This window comes from Nannobrachium achirus, assembly GCF_963921795.1.
Source record: "Nannobrachium achirus genome assembly, contig: SCAFFOLD_207, whole genome shotgun sequence".
NCBI classification, from domain to species: domain Eukaryota; kingdom Metazoa; phylum Chordata; class Actinopteri; order Myctophiformes; family Myctophidae; genus Nannobrachium; species Nannobrachium achirus.
Genome location: NW_027665165.1, coordinates 78,617 through 99,131, shown reverse-complemented (window position 1 = coordinate 99,131; position 20,515 = coordinate 78,617). Strand labels below are relative to the sequence as shown.

General features: G+C 41.6%; 1 protein-coding gene across 1 annotated transcript in view; it reads left to right on the top strand.

The window, feature by feature from the left end:
• Positions 1 to 16,234, top strand: part of LOC308280600 (uncharacterized protein) — a 50,842-nt gene extending 34,608 nt beyond the window's left edge. The window contains exons 5-20 of the mRNA XM_080754937.1: positions 223 to 846; positions 6,612 to 6,712; positions 7,318 to 7,453; positions 8,167 to 8,315; positions 8,813 to 8,876; positions 8,966 to 9,019; positions 9,202 to 9,237; positions 9,372 to 9,421; positions 9,697 to 9,749; positions 9,878 to 10,104; positions 10,858 to 11,108; positions 11,417 to 11,533; positions 11,623 to 11,758; positions 11,854 to 11,940; positions 12,056 to 12,121; positions 14,947 to 16,234. Coding sequence (XP_080611063.1) covers positions 223 to 846; positions 6,612 to 6,712; positions 7,318 to 7,453; positions 8,167 to 8,315; positions 8,813 to 8,876; positions 8,966 to 9,019; positions 9,202 to 9,237; positions 9,372 to 9,421; positions 9,697 to 9,749; positions 9,878 to 10,104; positions 10,858 to 11,108; positions 11,417 to 11,533; positions 11,623 to 11,758; positions 11,854 to 11,940; positions 12,056 to 12,121; positions 14,947 to 15,263 — 2,468 coding nt within the window. The 3' untranslated portion in view covers positions 15,264 to 16,234. The remainder of the gene's footprint in view (positions 1 to 222; positions 847 to 6,611; positions 6,713 to 7,317; positions 7,454 to 8,166; positions 8,316 to 8,812; positions 8,877 to 8,965; positions 9,020 to 9,201; positions 9,238 to 9,371; positions 9,422 to 9,696; positions 9,750 to 9,877; positions 10,105 to 10,857; positions 11,109 to 11,416; positions 11,534 to 11,622; positions 11,759 to 11,853; positions 11,941 to 12,055; positions 12,122 to 14,946) is intronic.
• Positions 16,235 to 20,515: the final 4,281 nt, after the last annotated feature.

Below are 20,515 nucleotides of genomic sequence, written 5' to 3'. Positions count from 1 at the left end.
GCTCGCACACACACACACACACACGCACACGTGCACACACGCACACACACACATACACACACACACACGCACACACCACACAAACCACGCACACACGCACACGCGCGCGCACACACACACACACACACACACACACACACACACACACACACACACACACACACACACACACACACACACACACACACACACACGTTGAATGTATTCTTTCTTATATTTCAGGTGATGACCTCCATCTGTCAGAGATGGGAATTATACTTCTGGGACATAAATGTTCAGGGAGTAAGAGTAAATCAGGAAACACCCTCCTGGGTTCAGAGCAGTTTACTGTAGACCCTTCAGAGAGAGCAGATCAGTGTGAGAAGAGACAGGGAGACGTAGCAGGGAGACGCCTCACTGTGGTTAACACTCCAGGATGGTATGGTGTTCACTCTCTAACTGAAACATCTGAGCTGATCAAACAGCAGATAGTTCTTAGTGAATCTCTGTGTCCTCTAGGACCACATGCTCTCCTCCTGGTTATACCAGCTAGTGGGTCACTTACAGCTGATGAGTGTAAAAACATAGAGGATCACGTACAGCTTCTCGGTCCCACAGTGTGGAGTCACACTATGATCCTGTTTACCAATCTAAAAGGTAAATCCATTGAGCATTTCATTGAGAGTGAAGGAGAGGGCCTGCAGAGGCTTGTAGAGAAATGTGGAGACAGATATCATGTCTTAGACAATGAGAACAGGGGTGATGACACTCAGGTCACAGAGCTTCTGATGAAGGTAGAGGAGATGGTGGCTGGAAATGGAGGACGTCTCTATGGAACAGGAAGTCCAGCAACACCAACACCTGACAGTGAGTATTTAACTGTTTATCTTCTATAACATAATGCTAACATGCTAACAAGTTTATTATTTTAAAATTCAGGCTACACAAGAATAATAATAATAATCCCGAAATCATCAAAATTAGTGAAAATATTGCGAATTTGCAAGCTTTTAGATCTGCTATTTTCACTTTATTTGTACATGGTTGGTGAAACTCTGCCTTCATGCTTTGTGAGAACAGAATAATAATAATATAGTATAGAAATTAATATGTAATCAAATCAAATGCTGAGATAAAAGTCTGCCGGGATGTCCGTCATCAGTTATCACATGCACACACGCATGCACGCACATGCACGCACGCACGCACGCACGCACGCACGCACGCACGCACGCACACACGCACACACACACACACACACACACACACACACACAGACAGACAGACAGATGAGTGCTGTCTCCCAGATTTGAGTTCCTCAAACAATGTCCTAAGGATGGTCATATCAACCTCAAACTCACTCATCTTACATAATAGACCTTAAAGACAGGGTGAAATCAAAGACATGTTTTTCACACTTTTAGAGCATATCTGTAGTGATAATATGGCCATACCTAACACTAGATGCCAAAAAAATAGAAAATAATTGTGTATATTTATATCAAAGGTCCCTAAATTCTTAATTACTTCCTGTGAACAGAAATTCAAAAAGTGATGACACAGGCTGTGTCCGAAATCCACCCTATTCACTAATGTAGTGTACTAAAATGGGGCTCCGCCATTTTGAACTAGTGTCCGAATGTATAGTGAGCATTTTTGTACCCTAATATAGTGTACTGAAGTATCCCCACAATGCATTTGGATTTGTAGTGAGCATTCGATGGTCACTACTTCAGCCGGCTTGAGCTCAGCTATCCCACAGTGCACTGCGCGGCAGCCCGCTCTCTCGCCGTCTCTCGCGCTTTGAGCACGCACATACAGTAAGCACGCGCACATGCACGCCGCAGGCTCGTCTCTGGGCAGGAGACAACGAACGCAGCTAGCCGTAGCCATCTGTTGCTGAGCAAACGCAACAGAGCCGCTCGTAACAGAACCACCGCTAAAGAAAATAACTCGTACAAATGTCCACAGCCCTGTCACCAGAGAACAAATGATGAAAAAAGCTCTAAAGTTGTTTATGAAGAGAATATACGAGAATAGACGCTGGAGACTTTTGTTTTTCGATCTCTCTCTTTCTTCCCAACCTTACACAGCTGATGATAATAATCATGATAAATAATGTTTTTTAAATTAGCAAGAATAACCTATTTTATCACAAACATGGGTGTATGTCTGCATGTGAGACGAATAGGCACAAACATTATTCATTTATTCACCAATGAATGAATACAATTTTAAAAATATATATTTTTTATAGTATTATTTTATTGAATTGTGATATATAAAAACAATTATATAGGCCTATTTCTCATAATAACACCGCAACATGTTGGTATGTTATTTACAATCCACAAGCATTGGGGAGTTGATGTACAAGCTCACAATGCGTCGCTTCGCCCCCCGTTGAGAGCTTGTAGATCGGCTATTATTTATTGCTCCAAAAGCCTCCAAGTAGAGCGTTTTAACTGTGCGACAGCCATGACGCAACCAGGAGACGGAGTAGTGTTCGAAATGCGCTGATTTGTTCACTACTGTAGTACACTACATCTGGATCCCTCATTTAGGGTTAGGGAGTAGGGAACGTGTTCTGCATTTCGGACACAGCCATAGACAGGTCCGCTTGCATATAAATGAACCTTTGATTACATTCACCTGTTTGTTTCCCATTGCTGGCTCCCATTACTCCCATTACTCAGATTTTAAATCCCATCGCCTGAAGGGCTGGTCCCCTCGGATTGGTTCAGAAACACACAGGCTTCCTTTTCAAACTGAAACTTCAAAATAAAATGCCAAAATAGTCATTGCATTGGGTCTTTAATCGATTAAAAGTTATATTTGACCTGCTTCTCGTAGCCACTTGTGAGTGGCCTTATTGTATTCAGTTTAGAGTCCTTGTTCTTCATTGGTGTTTCTTATACCTGCCCCCTCTTCTGATTGGTTGAAGTTTATGAAAATGATCATAAATAGTTTCCAAAAACTAAACCCTGTCATGGTTTTTCAAAATAAAACGTCCACACATATCTGTTTTCCTAAATAAAAGCCCCTACTTTGTGTAAATTAATATTATGGACTAAAGATTACAGTACAATGAAGTCCATTAGGAGTGAATGTAAACACGGCTGTTTATTTATCTTGGTTTAACCCATTAAGACCTGAGAACAATTCTACAAATGTCTTCTAAATCCTGCTGAGGTTTATAAAAATACATGGTGCTGCTCAATGCTGAAAATGTCAAAACAACGATGATAGTTCTTAGATCCAGTGGCGGTTCATAGTGTATTGCTTGGAGCTGCCAGCCTCTTTCACTACCACCAGGTGGTGTTGTTGTATTCGGTCTGATATAAACAGACAAGGAGTGGACTGGTTTGCACGGCCTTCACTCTACTTTTTTTTTCCTTTTTCTTCTTCATGCGCCCCCGCAAAGTGCCGCCCTGTGCAATCGCCCCGCTAGCCCCCCCTGCCGGCCGCCACTGCTTAGATCTAATCAATATATATCCAATAGTTATGGATAATTTAGTTATGACATCCTCTGCTATTTTCTGTGTCCTGGGTCTAACTCCATGTCAAGGTCTGCTTCCCCAGTCCTGACCTGCACTGTATTTTCTCCTCTCTGGAGTAAAGTGTCATATTTATGTTAGTGTCAAATAATTAAAGGGATATTTCACTTTAAAAAAAAAAGACTTTTGGTAATTTTATCATCTAATCAGGCTTTTATGAACACCCTGAACAGTTTTTAATTAGCTTGATTGAATATTTAGATATTTGATGTAAATGTTATCAGGCCCTCCAGGCCCAGGGCCTCTCCCCACACACACCCATTGTAACTTCAAACTCTATTTTAACCATGATAGATTCATTAAAAACACCCATTATTTTTCTGGTGACTCATACTACCCTCCTAATACGTGAGCAGGCTGTGTTCTTCCGATAACTTTTTTCATTTATTTTTAATAAATATTTTTTTGTATTTCATTTTTTCCATTTTCCCAAATAATTATTAAAAATAAATGAAAAAAGTTATGGAGAAAACACGGCCTGCTCACGTATTAGGAGGGTAATATGAGTCACCAGAAAAAAATAATGGGTGTTTTTAATGAATCTATCATGGTTAAAATGGAGTTTGAAGTTACAATGGGTGTGTGTGGGGAGAGAGGCCCTTCCACTGCTCCCTGTTGAAAGTGGAATATCCCTTTAAACAAATGATGTAGAAAATTAGCTGACACTGTTAGGGTCAGTATAATGTTTTTATCTTCCAGACCCCACGCCCCCCCAAAAAAAGAAAAACATAATAATCCCAGAAAGTGTGTGTGCTTACGCATGATTGTGGAGCAGTGCCGACCTTTTGTACATATTTCCAGTAAAAGGAAAACGCTGCCTGAATAGTTTTCCATGGAATGACAACTATCATATCTAACTATAATATGTAATATTTGTGTGCATTAATTACCCTGCTCACCATTAGTGAGTAGTGCTAAAGGATTAGTCTGTGATGTCACTGTTTCAGACCAACTGAAGACTACTCCCCCTTGTTTAGCAATAAGTCATATTTTTAGTAATGCCTTGTTAAGTGGTGCCTGTCTAGTCCAGATTATAACCCTCATGTTATCATTAATAAAATAACATCCTGTCTAGTCCAGATTATAACCCTCATGTTATCATTAATAAAATAACATCCTGTCTAGTCCAGATTATAACCCTCATGTTATCATTAATAAAATAACAAACATCACCCTGCAGTCCAAATAGGGTCTTATACATGTTTTATGTTTACAGGGGGATGGTCAGAATCACTTCAAATTCTCTCAGCATACACAAAGCACCTTAACGATGAAAAATTATCAAAAGCCTGAGTTTTGTCACATGTAACCACGGTGAAGCGTCAGACTCCATTCGGCAAACAAGAAGTGAAAATAGCTGATCTATAATTCTATATTCTTCTATGTAACTTCCCATCTGATTGGCATACAGACTTGGGGGTTGTCGTTGGAATCAGATCAGAGTCATTGTACTTTATTGGTGTAATTTGGCTCCACTCCCTTTTCTGATTTGTCGAAATTTGATAGTTCCTATTTTCTCCAATTCATGGGTTGCATTTGTAGTCCTTAACGGCCATGTTGAGGACCAACACTGGTGTTCTGATTGGCACAGAACTAATGTTCTACGCCAATCAGAACACCTCTGTGGGTCCTCAACATGGCTGGTGTAGGACTACAAATGCAACCCATGTATAGCTCTTCAAAGGTTGCCGTTCAGAATTGTGGGTGGTGTCATTGGACTTGGTTCAGAGTCCTTGTCCTTCATTGGATTAACGTAGCCCACCTCCTCTTCTGATTGGTCGATATATGTTATAGTTTCTATCGTTTGCCATAACTTTAGAACAGTTTGTTGCAGAGAGTCATACGATGCGTCAATTGATTCAATTGAAAGTCCTTGTCCATGTTTGGAATTATTAGCCCAGCCCCCTCCTCTGATTGGGTGATATGTCATAGTTTCTATTATTTGCCAACGAGTCATCAGTGGCCTCAATGGACTTGTTGAAAATTATTTTATTAAACCTGGTACCCATATATGGAGATCCATGTACTGTATATGGAGATATGCTGTGAGAGCCGAAACATGCTTACTCAGTTAATCGTTATGTGAAAGTCCTATGACGTCTATGACATCTGACATCATACATACAATCCCTTTTATGCCCATAGATGGAGATGTCTGTAGAACCAGCCACACATATATGGGCTGTCTTGGCCATATATGGATTCTGTTAATGTGGTATGTGGCCGATGTGGACTCTATATATGGGCATTCCCATATGAAGTCCTGTTAGATATGGGCTTAATATTGATGACATCAGGTAACTCCATATATGGGCATAAAAAGGATTCTGTTAGTGTGGTTCCCCTGACATCACGGTGAAGTCAGAGCATGATGTCAGAGCGGAAAACCCATTCTGTTTGAGTGGTTCCCCTGACATCACAGTGACGTCAGAGCATGATGTCAGAGCGACAAACCCACAGATAGACCTTACAAAAGTGTATACGTCCGTCCGGACGGACGGACGTATATGGACAAGCTGTGACGGTCCTGATAGTTAACTGCGACCTACAGTTGCAATCAGTTCTGCACCCAGTTCTGATTGGTCGATATTTGCTCCTATTGTACACAGACGTGTGAGGGCCCGGTAAATGCTGCTTGCAGCTTTAATTATTATTAGTATTATTATTATTATTATTATTAATTACCCTGCTCACCATTCAGCCTGAGTAGTGCTTAAAGGATTGGTCTGTGATGTCACCGTTTCACAGTTCATCCATTGGTTAATAGTTGCATGCTGTATATGGGTGGTGACGTCATTGACTCTACCTTTATGGTGTAATAATAATATAGTACAGAAAGTAGGAAGTAATCAAATCAAATGAAAAGGCTGATGTTATCGCTCGCGCGCGTGCGCACACACACACACACACACACACACACACACACACACACACACACACACACACACACACACACACACACACACACACACACACACACACACACACCAAACACAGTGATGTCTCTAATCTTCTCTGTCGTAGAGCAGACCAGTGGTCTAACTGCTGTATTGTGTCCTGTGTTTGTCATTACAGAGCTGATCAAGAGGCCGTGTGTCGCCTTGTATGACTACCGGCCACAGGAGGAGGGCGATCTGGAGTTCAAAAAGGGAGATGTCATTTACATCATCAATAAGGTACATTTATTACCCTCACCAGGCTAACACACTAAACAACAGGAAGACTGTTACTGTATTAAATAACTCCAAGATAGAAAACATACTAACAAAGGTGACAAAATAAATGGCGGAATGTCATTGTTATTCCATCTCAACCATTTCCTGCATGTTGTTTCCACCCTGTATGTATAATGTGGAGTTAGTACTGGTACTAGTATACTGGTAATGGTATTACTGGTGACCTATATGTACTGGTAATGGTGTTACTGGTCTGCATGTACTGGTAATGGTATTACTGGTCTGCATGTACTGGTATACTGGTAATGGTGCAAGGCTACTGGTCTATACTTTAGTTTCTTTTGTAAGACCTTTGCTTTTCTATTGTTTTTGCCCCTGTGACCCGACTCTGGATAAGCGGTTGAAGATGGATGGATTTTTGCATGTCCTGTCAATTGATCGTAGTTTGTTAGACAGACATCGACCTCGCCTCTCTTGTATTATCCCCAAACCTTCTAACCTGGGCTGATCCTCTAGTAATGTCTGATCCTGTCAATCCTTGTCACTCCTAAAGACTAACTGGGAGTACAGGAGAATAAACAATGCCTTATGTCTTGTACCTTTAGGATGACGTTAACTGGTGGTACGGCAGCTTGAATGGCAAGGAGGGACTTTTCCCTTCCAACTACATGAAAGAACTGGTTGAACTGGAGTCATCTGGAGAAGACAAAGAGCCCAGTGATGCTGCAGCAGATAAGACAGGTTAGACTGACAAGATGTCTGGGTTTTACATTAATGAGCTGCTACACAACATCATGCTCTAACATCACTGTGATGTCAGGGGAACCACACTAACAGAATCCCTAGTATGCCCTTATATGGAGATCCATCAATCCATCAATATTAAGCCCATATCTAACAGGACTTCATATGGGAATGCCCATTTTTGGAAGAAGACAGCCCATATCTGTTTGGCTGGTTCTACAGACAGGGATCTCCATATATGGGCATGAAAGGGATTGTATGTATGATGTCAGATGTCATAGACATAACGAATAGGCCTAACTGAGAAGGCATGTTTGGGGTCTCACAGCATATCTCCATATACAGTACATGGATCTCCATATATGGGTAACTGGTCCGATATACATCACTGGATGGCCAAGACATGGCATGGTGCGAGCTCGTCCTTTAGGGCGAGGTCGCTTGTTGCCCTTAGGCGTATTACTGGTTATTCTAAAACGGCTAGTTCCATTCCTTGATTCTGATTGGCTGGTTGCCGTGGTATCTGAGACTATAACCACCACGTGAATCAGTTTATATCAAAGCCTGGTGCGTTATTTCTTTCCACTGTGACTGTGACCACATCGCCCTTTAGGGCGAGGTCGCATGTCACTCTGAGGTCGCAAGTCACCCTGAGGTGTCTTACTAGTTGTATTATTATCATTGTAAAAGTTTGTTGTCTTGTGTTCCAGTGAGCGTCGAAACACCATCTGAGACAGGAAGTGTATCCAGCTGGTCACCTGACAAGAAGGTCTCTGATTGGTTGAACAGACAGCCTGCGTCCTCTTCAGGATATGAGACCATGAGTGAAGTTCCTACCCAGGCAGACGCAGACGTGATGGTGAGTGTTCATAATGAAACTCTACTCTAGTTTAGTGATGGTGAGTGTTCATAAATGAAAATTATAATAGTATGATACAGTAGGTCATGTGGTCTCTCTATTAAATTATAATAGTATGATACAGTAGGTCATGTGGTCTCTCTATTAAATTATAATAGTATGATACAGTAGGTCATGTGGTCTCTCTCCCGTGTGGATCCTCAAACAGTCTGAAACTGTCAAAGTGTAATCTGCCCAACAACAGCTGACCAGTACAGTAAGTAGTCGTACAGTCAGGCTATACAGACAATTAATTTGATTGGCTTATAATTGCGCATCCCCACAATGACATCATAACAATATTAACTTGTTTTTTAAGATGATTCTTAAAGTGACAGTAACCCTTTAGGTGACAGGCCCCCTTTTAGTAACTTAAAAGATGCTGTAACATTCTGAATTATGTGACAGACTAAATCTTGCTTAAAGTTGTGTTTTATGATTTCTCCTCCATTTGTTAGGATTTGTCTGACATCTCATCAGAGAAGGAAGAGGAGGAAGAAGAAGAGGAGGAAGATCATTCAGGTGAGAGTCATGGATCATATTAATATTTTACACTGTAAGCCTCCAAGCTGCTTCTGATCCACTAACTGTCCACTGTCTTTACTCTACAGACGACTGCATGAACATGATGATGAAGATGATGAAGATAAACAGTGGAGAGGAAGGTAATACATTTAACACTACAATGAACTGAGTGTTGGTGTGAATACAACATGAAGGATTACACATAATGAACTGTGAGTGTTGGTGTGAATACAACATGAAGGATTACACATAATGAACTGAGTGTTGGCAACATGAAGGATTACACATAATGAAATGTTTTCTCTTTAATGTCTTCCTGCAGAGCTGAAGAGACCTGATCTGGATGACTATGACACTGGTAGGTGGGAGATGAGAATGAATGTATGTACGTACGTATGTATGTATATATGTATGTATGGATGGATGTATGGATGGATGGATGGATGGATGGATGGATAGATATTGTGTAACTGTTATGTTTTGTCCCTCCAGATCAGCTGTACTTCAGACCATGCTGTGAAAAATGCCAACATGTCCAGCAGGTCAGTTTGATCAAACAAATACTCTTCTTGATATGCATCATATGCTTGGGGTGCGCGAGCAGCCCTCTTTTTCCTTCATTAAATAGTAGCCTGTTGGCTATTCATGAAGAACATTCTTCTTACAACTAGCAGTTGCACTCATTCTGTTATTCAAAGTGACTGTCCCACTCGGTAGCTGTTGATTGGATTTAAGATATTTCTACTGAAGAAGCTTTGATGTGAGGAGGTGCTCTGATCAGTGACAGACTGACATTTATCCTGTGTTTGCTTGGTAGAGCAACGGCAACAAGAAGATCATCCCTGAAAAACTCTCCAGAGGACGCTTGCAGTGAGTCTGACATCACTTTGAAATCATCTGCTTTAGTTTCATTATATTTATTATTCCTTATAAGAATTATCAATTTGGCATGTGTGTGTGACTGTGCGTGTGTGCGTACGCGTGTGTGCATTCTTTAGGGCTCATCTGGAAGGAGAGGGGACATATGAGTGTGCGTTAACAGGTTTGATATTTGACGCGTCAGAGGGAGTTCTGGTGCGTTATTCCATCCTGTCCTGGTCCATGTTCAACAAGTTCATCCAGGACCCCTGGAGGATCGCTGGTCCCATATTCAACGTGCAGACAGTCGACAAGGATCCATCTGCTGTCAAGCTCATTCAGCTCCCCCACTCTCTGTGCCTGGCTGGTATGGATATATGCTGCCTCTGACATATTTATTATTGAATGTAAAACTAAACATCTTCCAAATTCGCAGTTTAGTATGAGAAACATCACATCTTGACCGTATCTGTCTGTCTCTGTAACGCTTGATTTGATCTTTTATTGATTATTGACTGTCACGCTCTGACATCACTGTGATGTCAGGGGAACCGCACTAACAGAATCCCTTTTATGCCCATATATGGAGATCCCTGATGCCAATATACATACATGTCAGTCTAACCTATAGACTATACATGTCAGTCTAACCAGTGTGGCTGGTTCTACAGACAGGGATCTCCATATATGGGCATACAAGGATTCTGTTAGTGTGGTTACCCTAACAGGACGTCATATGGGAATGCCCATATATGGAGGCTATATCAGCAACATACAAATCCTTTTATGCCCATATATGGAGATTGTGTGGTTACCCTAACAGGAATTCATATGGGAATGCCCATATATGGAGGCTATATCAGCCACATACAAATCCTTTTATGCCCATTTATGGAGATCCCTGTCTGTAGAACCAGCCACACTGGTTAGACTGACATGTATAGTCAATAGGTTAGAAACCCTTAGGCGTCTTACTGGGGTCTTACTGGTATATACGTGACATTCCTGTTACACTATTGTCTGTCTTCTGCCTTTTTTTGGCATCCATGCATGTTGTCTTGTCTTGTCATCTCTATAAAACTGATTCTCCATCCCTCCTTCTCTGTATCTTCACCTGCAGGCCAGGAGAAAGAGAAGGTCTTTGGTGTTCTACACATCAAAGGCAAGGATCCCGTCATAGAGAGAGTCCAGTCCTCTGGTAGTCATCTGAAGTGGCCGGTGTCCTCCCTGTCACCTGTGGGTGCCATCGTCCTGGACACAGCGCAGGAGAAACACCACGGAGCGGTGCTGCTCTACGAGGATCTGTGGAGTCCTATCGACGCTCACACTTTCCGCATCTTCCCCACCAGCTGCAACGCATCTCATATTAAAGTGAGGAGGCCACCGAGATGGAGACAAGCTGTTGAACAATGAAAATCATGTGAACCTTTAAAACACTTTTAGAGCTCTTTTGAAGGGTAGATTGCAAAGGAGCTCCCTGAAAAGTGAAAGGAGAAAGTTTAAGAACTCTCTTGACAACTACATAACAGCCTTGGTTGTCTACAACAGTGTTAAGAGGCCTAAAAAAATGAGGTTTTTATTGACTAAAATCAGCAATAATAACCATCAGTAATGTTTTCTGTCTTCCCTTCTCTCCTTTTGTCGTCACCTTGTCCACCTGTTGTCCTTGTGTGTGGCAGGATATCAAGAAGATGACGAGGGGACGTTTCAGTAAGATTGACAAGAATCTGCTCTGTCTGCTGGCAGAGGAGAACTACCATCTGATGAGTGAGCCACGAGGAGCCATTTATCCTGAGGTGTGTTTGTGTGTAGATAGGTGTAGCAATGAACATATCAAAATGTGTTGAATTTGAATGTAAGTTACTAATGTTTTGTGTCTTTGCAGTACTTGCCCTTCACCCTGAAACCAATTTACATCAGAGGCTTCTTTGAAGCATACTATGAGCAGCCACCTCCATTCACATTTCATCTGAAAATGAGTGGCACTGATGAAACTGCATGGACTGATATGATTCGACAAGGTATGTATAAAGTCACAAATGTCTACTTTAACATTTGTACTTTTGCAGTGTATTTCTGTCTGAATGATGATGCCTATCTGTTGTTATTGTGTCAGGTGACTTGGTGGGCAGCAAAGCGAAAAGGCCCAGCATACTACAACGACTCAGTCATTTTCCGCGGGGCGCGAGCAAAAAGGAAACCGGTAGGAGCAAATCATATGATTTACATTTTACAATTTGCTTGGAATCATCTGTGTAATATCAGGATTTTCAGCGCTGTAGAACAAGACAGTAGTTGAATTTCCATCTCTTTCACAGTCACAAAGCAGAGAACTGATGCATCGGACAAAGGACCCTCCAGTTGGAGACGTTCTCTTCAGCCAGGTGAGTTTACATTTCCTTACTCGTTAGATGAATTAATTAAAACATGTTTTTAAAAATCAATTGCATGGCAGCTCATTTATGAACATAGGAATATGGTGCCCTACACACTACAGGCGGTTGCCGTCGGGGCTGCCGCTAGGATCAGCGGTGGCCGCACCACGGTGAGACACAAACACACTCGTTCAGTGATTAAACGCAGTGCGGTATTTCACAAAGATTAACACAATCCATCTCTCACCGCCCGCGTACGCATGCACAAACGAGCACGCTCGCGGGGGATTTCACGGGGCCGCGCCCGCTCTCCTCGCCGCCCCAAAACTTCGCTGCACTGCTGAAAAAGCCGCCCGCCTCTCATTGAAAATGAATTGCTAGGAGGCGGTGACCGCGGCTAGTGTGGAACCCCCTTTAATCTGCCAATAGTTTATTGATTAGCAGTGTTTTAACACAGTCTTTGTCAGGCAAGAGACCCTGTTGAAATGTTGTTATTGTATATTATATAGAGTTATTGTATTGATCAGATTGGATCCCTTCCCTGAGATGATAATGTTTTTCTGAATCAGTTCAGTGAATAGTGTGCTTATTGTTTCCATTTGTGGCTTTAGAAGCTGCTTGTTTTCTTCACCTTGTGAACAAAGTAACTTCTGTTACAGTATGAACTGATTCTAGTTGTCTCTCAGGTGCATCAGCTGTGAAAGAACCTCGGATTACCACAGTGCACTTCTTCATAGTTTACTAGAGCTACTGACTCCAGTGCACTTCTTCATAGTTTACTAGAAGCAACAGACCCCGGTGCACTTCATTATAGTTTACTAGAATTGACCGATATTTAAACGTATTAATAAAAACAATAATATTACAGAGCGCTTTAATTAACAAAACATCATGACATTTGCCTTAAAAATGCTTGGTAGGCCATGACTGGGACTTTATGCAATATGCTGGGGCCAGGATTTAAAATGTAGTGTCCTGGCTGTCTTACTCTCATCCTTCCATCTCTATCCTGTCAAGGCATTCCACACAGTGGTGCTGTAGAAGGAGCATTACAGATGTTTGTATCAAATCGTTGTTTTGATCCATATGGTGCTGTGGGTGTTGCACATTTTGGAGGTGTTTAGTCAGATATGAGGGTATTGAGGGCAGAGTCACATTGATTCTTTTGTAAGCCAATCCCGTTTTTAGTTGTTTAATCCTCTCTTCTGCCCTGAGCCATCTTAGACTAGCAAAATGTGTGGAAAAGGTAGGTAATGGGCCCTAGGTCGAGAAGTAGTCGAATCAGTTTGTTTTGGGAGGTTTGGAGCTTAGTCTTCAGTGACATTTTGATGTTGGAGTACCAGGAGGTGCTAGCATGGTCAAAGATGGGCTGAATGATGGCCCCAGCAAGAGTCCTGAGGGCACTTGTGTTGACAAAAGTGGAAATTCTGCTCAAATATCTTCACCTTTGTTGCCATGCCATCTCCAGCCAGGTATTTGCCAAGAATACAGCCCACATAGGTCATCTCTTATTTGCTAGAGATTACTGTGTCATCAACTTAGACCTTGAAATCATTTACCTTTATCTTACTGAGGAAATGTTGTGTCCCAAAAATAATGGATTCTGTTTAGGGATCGACCAATTATCGAAACGGGCAATAATTAAAGTCGATATTCATAACATTTATTAATATCGCAAAATATCGATATCGGGGGGACAGAAAGTAAAAAAAAAAAAAAGTTGATATATTTTTTTTATTATTTATTTATTTTTTGCATCTTGGTTACTGATTTTCACCTTTTTCCTGCTGCGGAATACATTTTTAACGCTATTCTAGTATGTGGCGACTAGATGTGAGCCTCTAGACATTTAGGATGGTAAAAATATATGAATTAATTAACCACAATTTCAAATTGGGGGATACATTTTTTTCTTTTTTTCTTTAAAATACATTTCGGTTCATAATATCGGTTGTCGGCCTCTTTGATCACGACTTATCGATATCGAAATCGAACATGAAAATCCCATATTGGTCGACCCCTAATTCTGTTTCGCCAAGGTGTAGTGACAGTTAGTTAATGGTAAACCAGTCTGTACAGTGGGTCTCCTGGAGAAGGACAGCAGATGCTGTATGACCACCAGGACCTGGGGAGGCCCTTGCTGTTGAGTTGAACACTGAAAGACCACCATGCTCGATGAAGTGGACCTGTGTCACCCCCTAAATCAATTTAAATGTGCTAAACCTAAATCATTTAAAATAGTTCCAATGTTGGCACAAGGACACTATAGTCAAACTGGTAGAGGTTTAGGTTGTATAGTTATTAACTTATCATAATGGAACTAGTTCAACTGGTAGAGGTTTAGGTTTATAGTTATCTTGTCATGATGATGATAGAAACTGATCTATTGACTTAGATTTTATGATAAATAACTCTTCAAAGTCACTATTTAACACAAAGGATGGCAAATAATACAGATTATGCTAATGAATGACATCACAAAACCCCAATATTTATTTATTTGTAAAAATCTACTTAATGTTGATTTATCAACATTTGGCGTTTGGCGTGTTGCTCATTCCACGAATGCCCGATGCTTACAAGCTGTACCTCGTTTTAAAGGTGACTAATCAATGATGAAAATGATATAAACACAATACCATTATTCAAGGGGAGATATAATGGACTGAAGTCAAGTTTCCTTACTTATACCTCACCAATTGGACTAGTTCCATCATGACAAAGTAACTAGACAACCCAAGCCTCTACCAAGTGTCCTTGTGTTTTAACATATTAACATAATTGGTTTATTGTATAATTACACCACCAATAATGAACTACATTTCTCCTTCTAGGTGCTTCTGCAACTCAGCAACATCCGATCGATGGAGAGGCAGCGAAGCTGAAGTCTGTGAGGGAACAGTTCATTGTGGGAATCTCAGAGCCTACCCTGCATTCCCTACTGGACAGACTTCTGACTAAGGATGTCATCTCTGATGATGAAATGGAAGCAGCCATGGGGAAAAGTCTCAGAGCCGACAAAGCGCGCTACGTTATCGACACGGTGCGGAGAAAGGGAAACAAGGCCAGTTCAGAAATGATTGACATGATCGATCAGCTGGATCATATCCTTAGTGAAGAGCTGCAGCTGAAGACACCACCCACGGTTTAGCCAGACGTGCTAACCCTACTGTTTAGCCAGACGTGTTAACCCTACTGTTTAGCCAGATGTGCTAACCCTACTGTTTAGCCTGACCTGCTAACCGTGTGGAAACAATTATGTTTCCAGAGCTGATGGTTTCAGGGAAATGAGGAGAGAGCAGAGAAGGTTAAATAGACCATAGAAGACAACACTGTTATAAGCCTGTAAGAATACAGAAATAGGAGTTAAAAAACAAACCAACAGTGAAGTAAAGCATTTAAATGAAATGTAAGATGAAAATATTGTGAAAGCTAAACTATGTAACCTTAATGTCCTACCAGGGATTTGAACCCAGGTCTCCTGCACAAGAGCAGATGATTTTTATTATTATTATTATTATTATTAGACTGACTAACAGCCGGTGGAGGTTTTGATTGTAACAGCGATCTGACGGTCACACTTATTATTGTTGTTGTTTGTTGTTGTTTTTTACCACTGAGCCAATAGAGCCTGCTAGAGCTGCTTGCTCAGGGGAGTCCTCAGAGTTACTGCCGTAAGGGTCCATTTGGAACCCCCTCAGGGACCCCCGAGGGTCCCTGGACCTCACTTTGAGAATCACTGCCCTACACCCTTAGAATCAGGAACACAGATCATTGTTCATGATGATTCTCTTCATGGATTCACTCTGTTTGACACCATGAAACTCAGGGATTTGTTTTTATGTTTTGTAGATCTTTTATTCTTCATTGGTTGTTTTATTTTAAATGGTAAATGCTGCACTGCAGTGATGTGAATTTGTTGCTCTATAAAGCTTTGAATGGTTTAAATAGGACTTGTTTTGGACAAGTCCTAACATTGAATTTGGTTCAATGTTGAACCCTGATGCTCCCTCTGAGCTTGTAAATCATGTCATTTTTGGGGGAAATGAAATTGATTAAATACAATAAAAGATTATACAAAATAAATTAAAATAGTTGAAAAAACGCGGCCTGCTCACGTATTCGGAGGGTGTCAGGAGTCACCAGAAAAAAGGACAGGTGTTTTAATTGAATCTATCAAGGTTAAAATTAAGTTTGAAGTTATAATGGGTTTGTATAGGAAGGTCCTGGAAGGTGGTCGCCTCGACGAACGCTCAAAGCATTCTGCGTCATCTCACCACCGTGCAGCGTGGGTTTGTTTTTCTGTAGAAGACGCTTGTAAATATAGTTGTTGAAGGGTTGTTGTTGTTTTGTTTTGGGCTTGTTTCTAAAGTGTACTTCCTTATTTGACTGAGCAGCAGTGCTCCACAAACACACACATACAGAAAGGGCCAATGCAGACTACACTGTGGTCGCTGTTCCAACGGGAAAGTCAAGTGGTGGGACTGAGTTACGAAGGCCCAAGGTGGAGGGGCCTTAATTATTTTATACTTTAGCTATTGAAAAATAGCAGATATACAAGCTCACAGTGTGGCAGCGAGTGCCATGCTGCGAGCTTGTAGATCTGCTATTTTTGAAAAGTCGTGATGTATTTTTTAAGCGGACATTTGTAACTCAAATTTTCGCTTCTGGCGGGGGTCCCTGGAACTAAATATTTTGAGATGGGGGTCCGTGGTTGGTCAAATACATATCATTTTGGGGGTCCTTCACATGAAAAGGTTTGAGCACCACTGACATAGAAACATAGGTTTTTAAAAAAACCTTCAAAGACTTCAAAGCACACAATAATGCAGTGAATCCTTGTACCTGTAGGACCCAGAATCTGGTGCAACACCCTGTCCACTTCTTAACAGTCAGAAGTGGGATTTATCTCATCCTTTACTGTTGCTAACAGACAGCGAGTACAGGGGCGTCAATTGGGTATGGCAGGGGTATGCAGCTGCCATACCCTGGGAAAATAAAAGTTACTTTTAAATATGAATCCATGAATGTAGACCTCTTTGTCTATCTGTGCCGGTTATTATGTTGTTAAATTACAGTAAAATAACTACAAATGCAAAAGTTAACAAAATGGTCACTTTAACAAGGTATTATAATTATATTCTCTCCCCATCTTGACACAATGGTATATTCCCAGGTTCTGTAGGTCAGCTGCACAGGTGCAATGCATTATTGTTAATTGTGGCACGTTTACTAACATGCTAACATACCGTAGAAACGAGGAAAAAATTTAATGTACTTCTTAAAATAAATGTATCATACCTGTTGCTAAGGTATGGCAACATGACTGGTGTCTTGCACGTGTGCTTTCGCACGCGTGCAAGACACCAGTCATGTTGCCATACCTTAGCTTTTTCTGAACTGACGCCACTGAGTGATTAAAACATAACTGAATATACAGAGCTGTAGGAATGTAGGAATCTGCACCTGATCAGTGGAGCCAGGGGTAGGACTGGCTCCCCTATTGACCCCCCATCCACCTGATCAGTGGAGCCAGGGGTAGGACTGGCTCCCCTATTGACCCCCCATCCACCTGATCAGTGGAGCCAGGGGTAGGACTGGCTCCCCCATCGACCACCCATCCACCTGATCAATGGAGCCAGAGGTAGGATGGATGGATAGATAGATAGATAGATAGATAGATAGATAGATAGATACCGTTATTGTCCCAAGGGGGAAATTCAGTTCAGGACTGGCTCCCCCATCGACCCCCTGTCCCACACTCTCAGGTCAGGTCTAACATCACTGTATGCGTTGTTGCCAGGTCTTGTTTGTTAAGCGATACATTTGGGCAGACCTGGCTGGGCATTGTGCGGCCCGGGGGCCGTATGCGGCCCTTTGGTTCACTCTGACCGGCCCTTGTAGGGTTAATGGCAAATTACTAAATAAACACATTTTCTAATTTCACCTCATGCATGGACTAAAGCTGCTTTTCTTTTATTTAGAAGTTTTTTATTCACGTACATATGGACGCAATTAATGCATACATCAGCACGTGTGTGTGATCATTGTGATCATTGTCTCAATAACAAGCAGGTGGTCAGACTGGTCACAAGTCAAGATGACCTGCCTTACCTTAACCATCAGAAATGGCTAAAGTGGCTAAAAAAAAAAAAGTTAAGGCAGAATGCTGGGCTTTCAACAAAACTTGGACTGCTAAGTATTTATTTACTGAAGTCGGGGGTAAAGCTGTGTCTGTGTGTTTAGTTTAACACATTGGCCGCCATTTTAACATTGACTGTTTGGCTCTCCTGCCATTTTGTTTAATGAAAAATTTTATAATTTTTTTTTATATTGACATTTTTCCTAAATTCTGTATTCTTTTGACAATGTCCTACAGTACCTGAAATGAAACAAGACAACCTCTAGTCTCACCAAAAAATAAAATAAATAAATAAAAAGCTTTTTTTTCTATAGTTGCAGCCATCTCAAAATAGCCATTTTTGACCAAAATCCAGCTATAATTGAAAAAACTGGAGATATTTACCTTTTTGTGATCGATCGCTTTTCAAGTGGATAATTCAGTTGATATTTGAATTTATGGCGTCAGGCACTTATCAGATAAGTGTACTAGTGTAATAAGTGTAATTGTGTAATAGGGCAATAACTGGAATAGTGTAATAGGGCTGTAATAGGTCACCTCTTGCCCTTAGGGCGTCATACTGACTTCACAGAAATAGAAATAAGCTTTTTACCTTTTATTCAACATTCAAGTGTTTTATTTTGCACAGATCACATTTTGACACACACGCACGCACGCACGCACGCACGCACGCACGCACGCACACACACACACACACACACACACACACACACACACACACACACACTTATAACTTATAACTTTATATAAGGCAAGGCCTATGTGTATAACTGTAAATATGTTCCCCATATTCAATTGTTTTTATTTATTTGTGGCACTTGCTTTGGCGATGTAAACGTAGCCTATGTTTTCTCATGCCAATAACGTTCCTTTGAATTGAATCGCTCTCATGCTCTGTTGATTGATGTGCGCAAACTGCTGGCTGCATGGCCTCAGTGGCCTGTAGAGAACTGATTGGGACAATTTGCCCTGCTTGTTGCTGATCCGTTCTGGGTCTATACCAGATGCGGAAACGTGTCTTGCATGTATCTGAGTGTTACATAACCGGATACAGTAGGCGGGCTTTAGAACAGAGCACACTCATTATAGTCTATGAGCACACTGCTGCGATGTGCGATCACGCTAGATGGTTCCAGGAGCGCTGCACGTTTAGACGTTCTCTTCTCAGGCTGCGCGCTCGTGCACGAGCTAGCGAAGCTAAACAGTAGGCCTACTTTGGAAACAGAGCTGCCAAATGATGATCGTCGCGTTTGCTTTTTCTTACTCGTTGAAACGATTATCGTGCTTGTGATGCGGCTGATGCGACGAGGCGTTGTGTGCTTGTAGATCTGCTATTTTCAGTACTTTTGTTACATGGAGTTATATGGACCTTGGACGCGACCCTTTCATCAGACTGGAATATTATCCACCAAAACAACAGTACGTTTAGGATGGAAACAGAGCTGCCAAATGATGATCGTCGCGTTTACTTTTCTTACTCGTTGGAGGACACTCGTGAAACGATCATCGCGCTTGGGATGAGGCGTTGTGTGCTTGTAAATCTGCTATTTTCACTACTTTTGTTGGAGTTATATGGGCGCGACGCGTCGCTTTTCTTCAGACCAGAAAAGCCTGACCGAGGACTTCGCCGGGGGGTATTTTCTCCTCTCCTCTCCCGCGAGCAGGGCTTGAAGATCGGATTGGTAGTCGAATGGACCGGCGCTGCATCAGGTGATTCTATGTGTTTGTACTGTAGTGGGTTGTTTGGCTCAGAGGCTGAGGATCTGTTCAAATGCTTCATTATTTTATACTTTTGCTATTGAAAAATAGCAGATCTACAAGCTTGCAGCGCGACACTCGTTGCCATGCTGTGAGCTTGTATATATCTATTTTTGAAATCCCCCTATGAAGACAATTCGCCGCAGTGAATCCTTGTACCCACTGGGTACAAGGATTCACTGCGGGCCCCCCATGAATTTTCTTCATAGGGGGATTTCAAAAATAGATGTATACAAGCTCACAGCATGGCACCGAGTGTCGCGCTGCAAGCTTGTAGATCTGCTATTTTTCAATAGCAAAAGTATAAAATAATGAAGCCCCTTCCACCTTGGGCCCTAGTAAATCAGACTCAGTCCCACTTTTCCCTTGTGACGCTCCTGCTGATCTGATCTTCTGATCTTCGTTGTTGTGTGGCTGCCTGGGACATAATATTTTGTTGTCGAGACTTTGGGGGTTATGATGAAGCTGTGTGTTGTTGGCCAATGAGGCAGGTCATGGCTTTC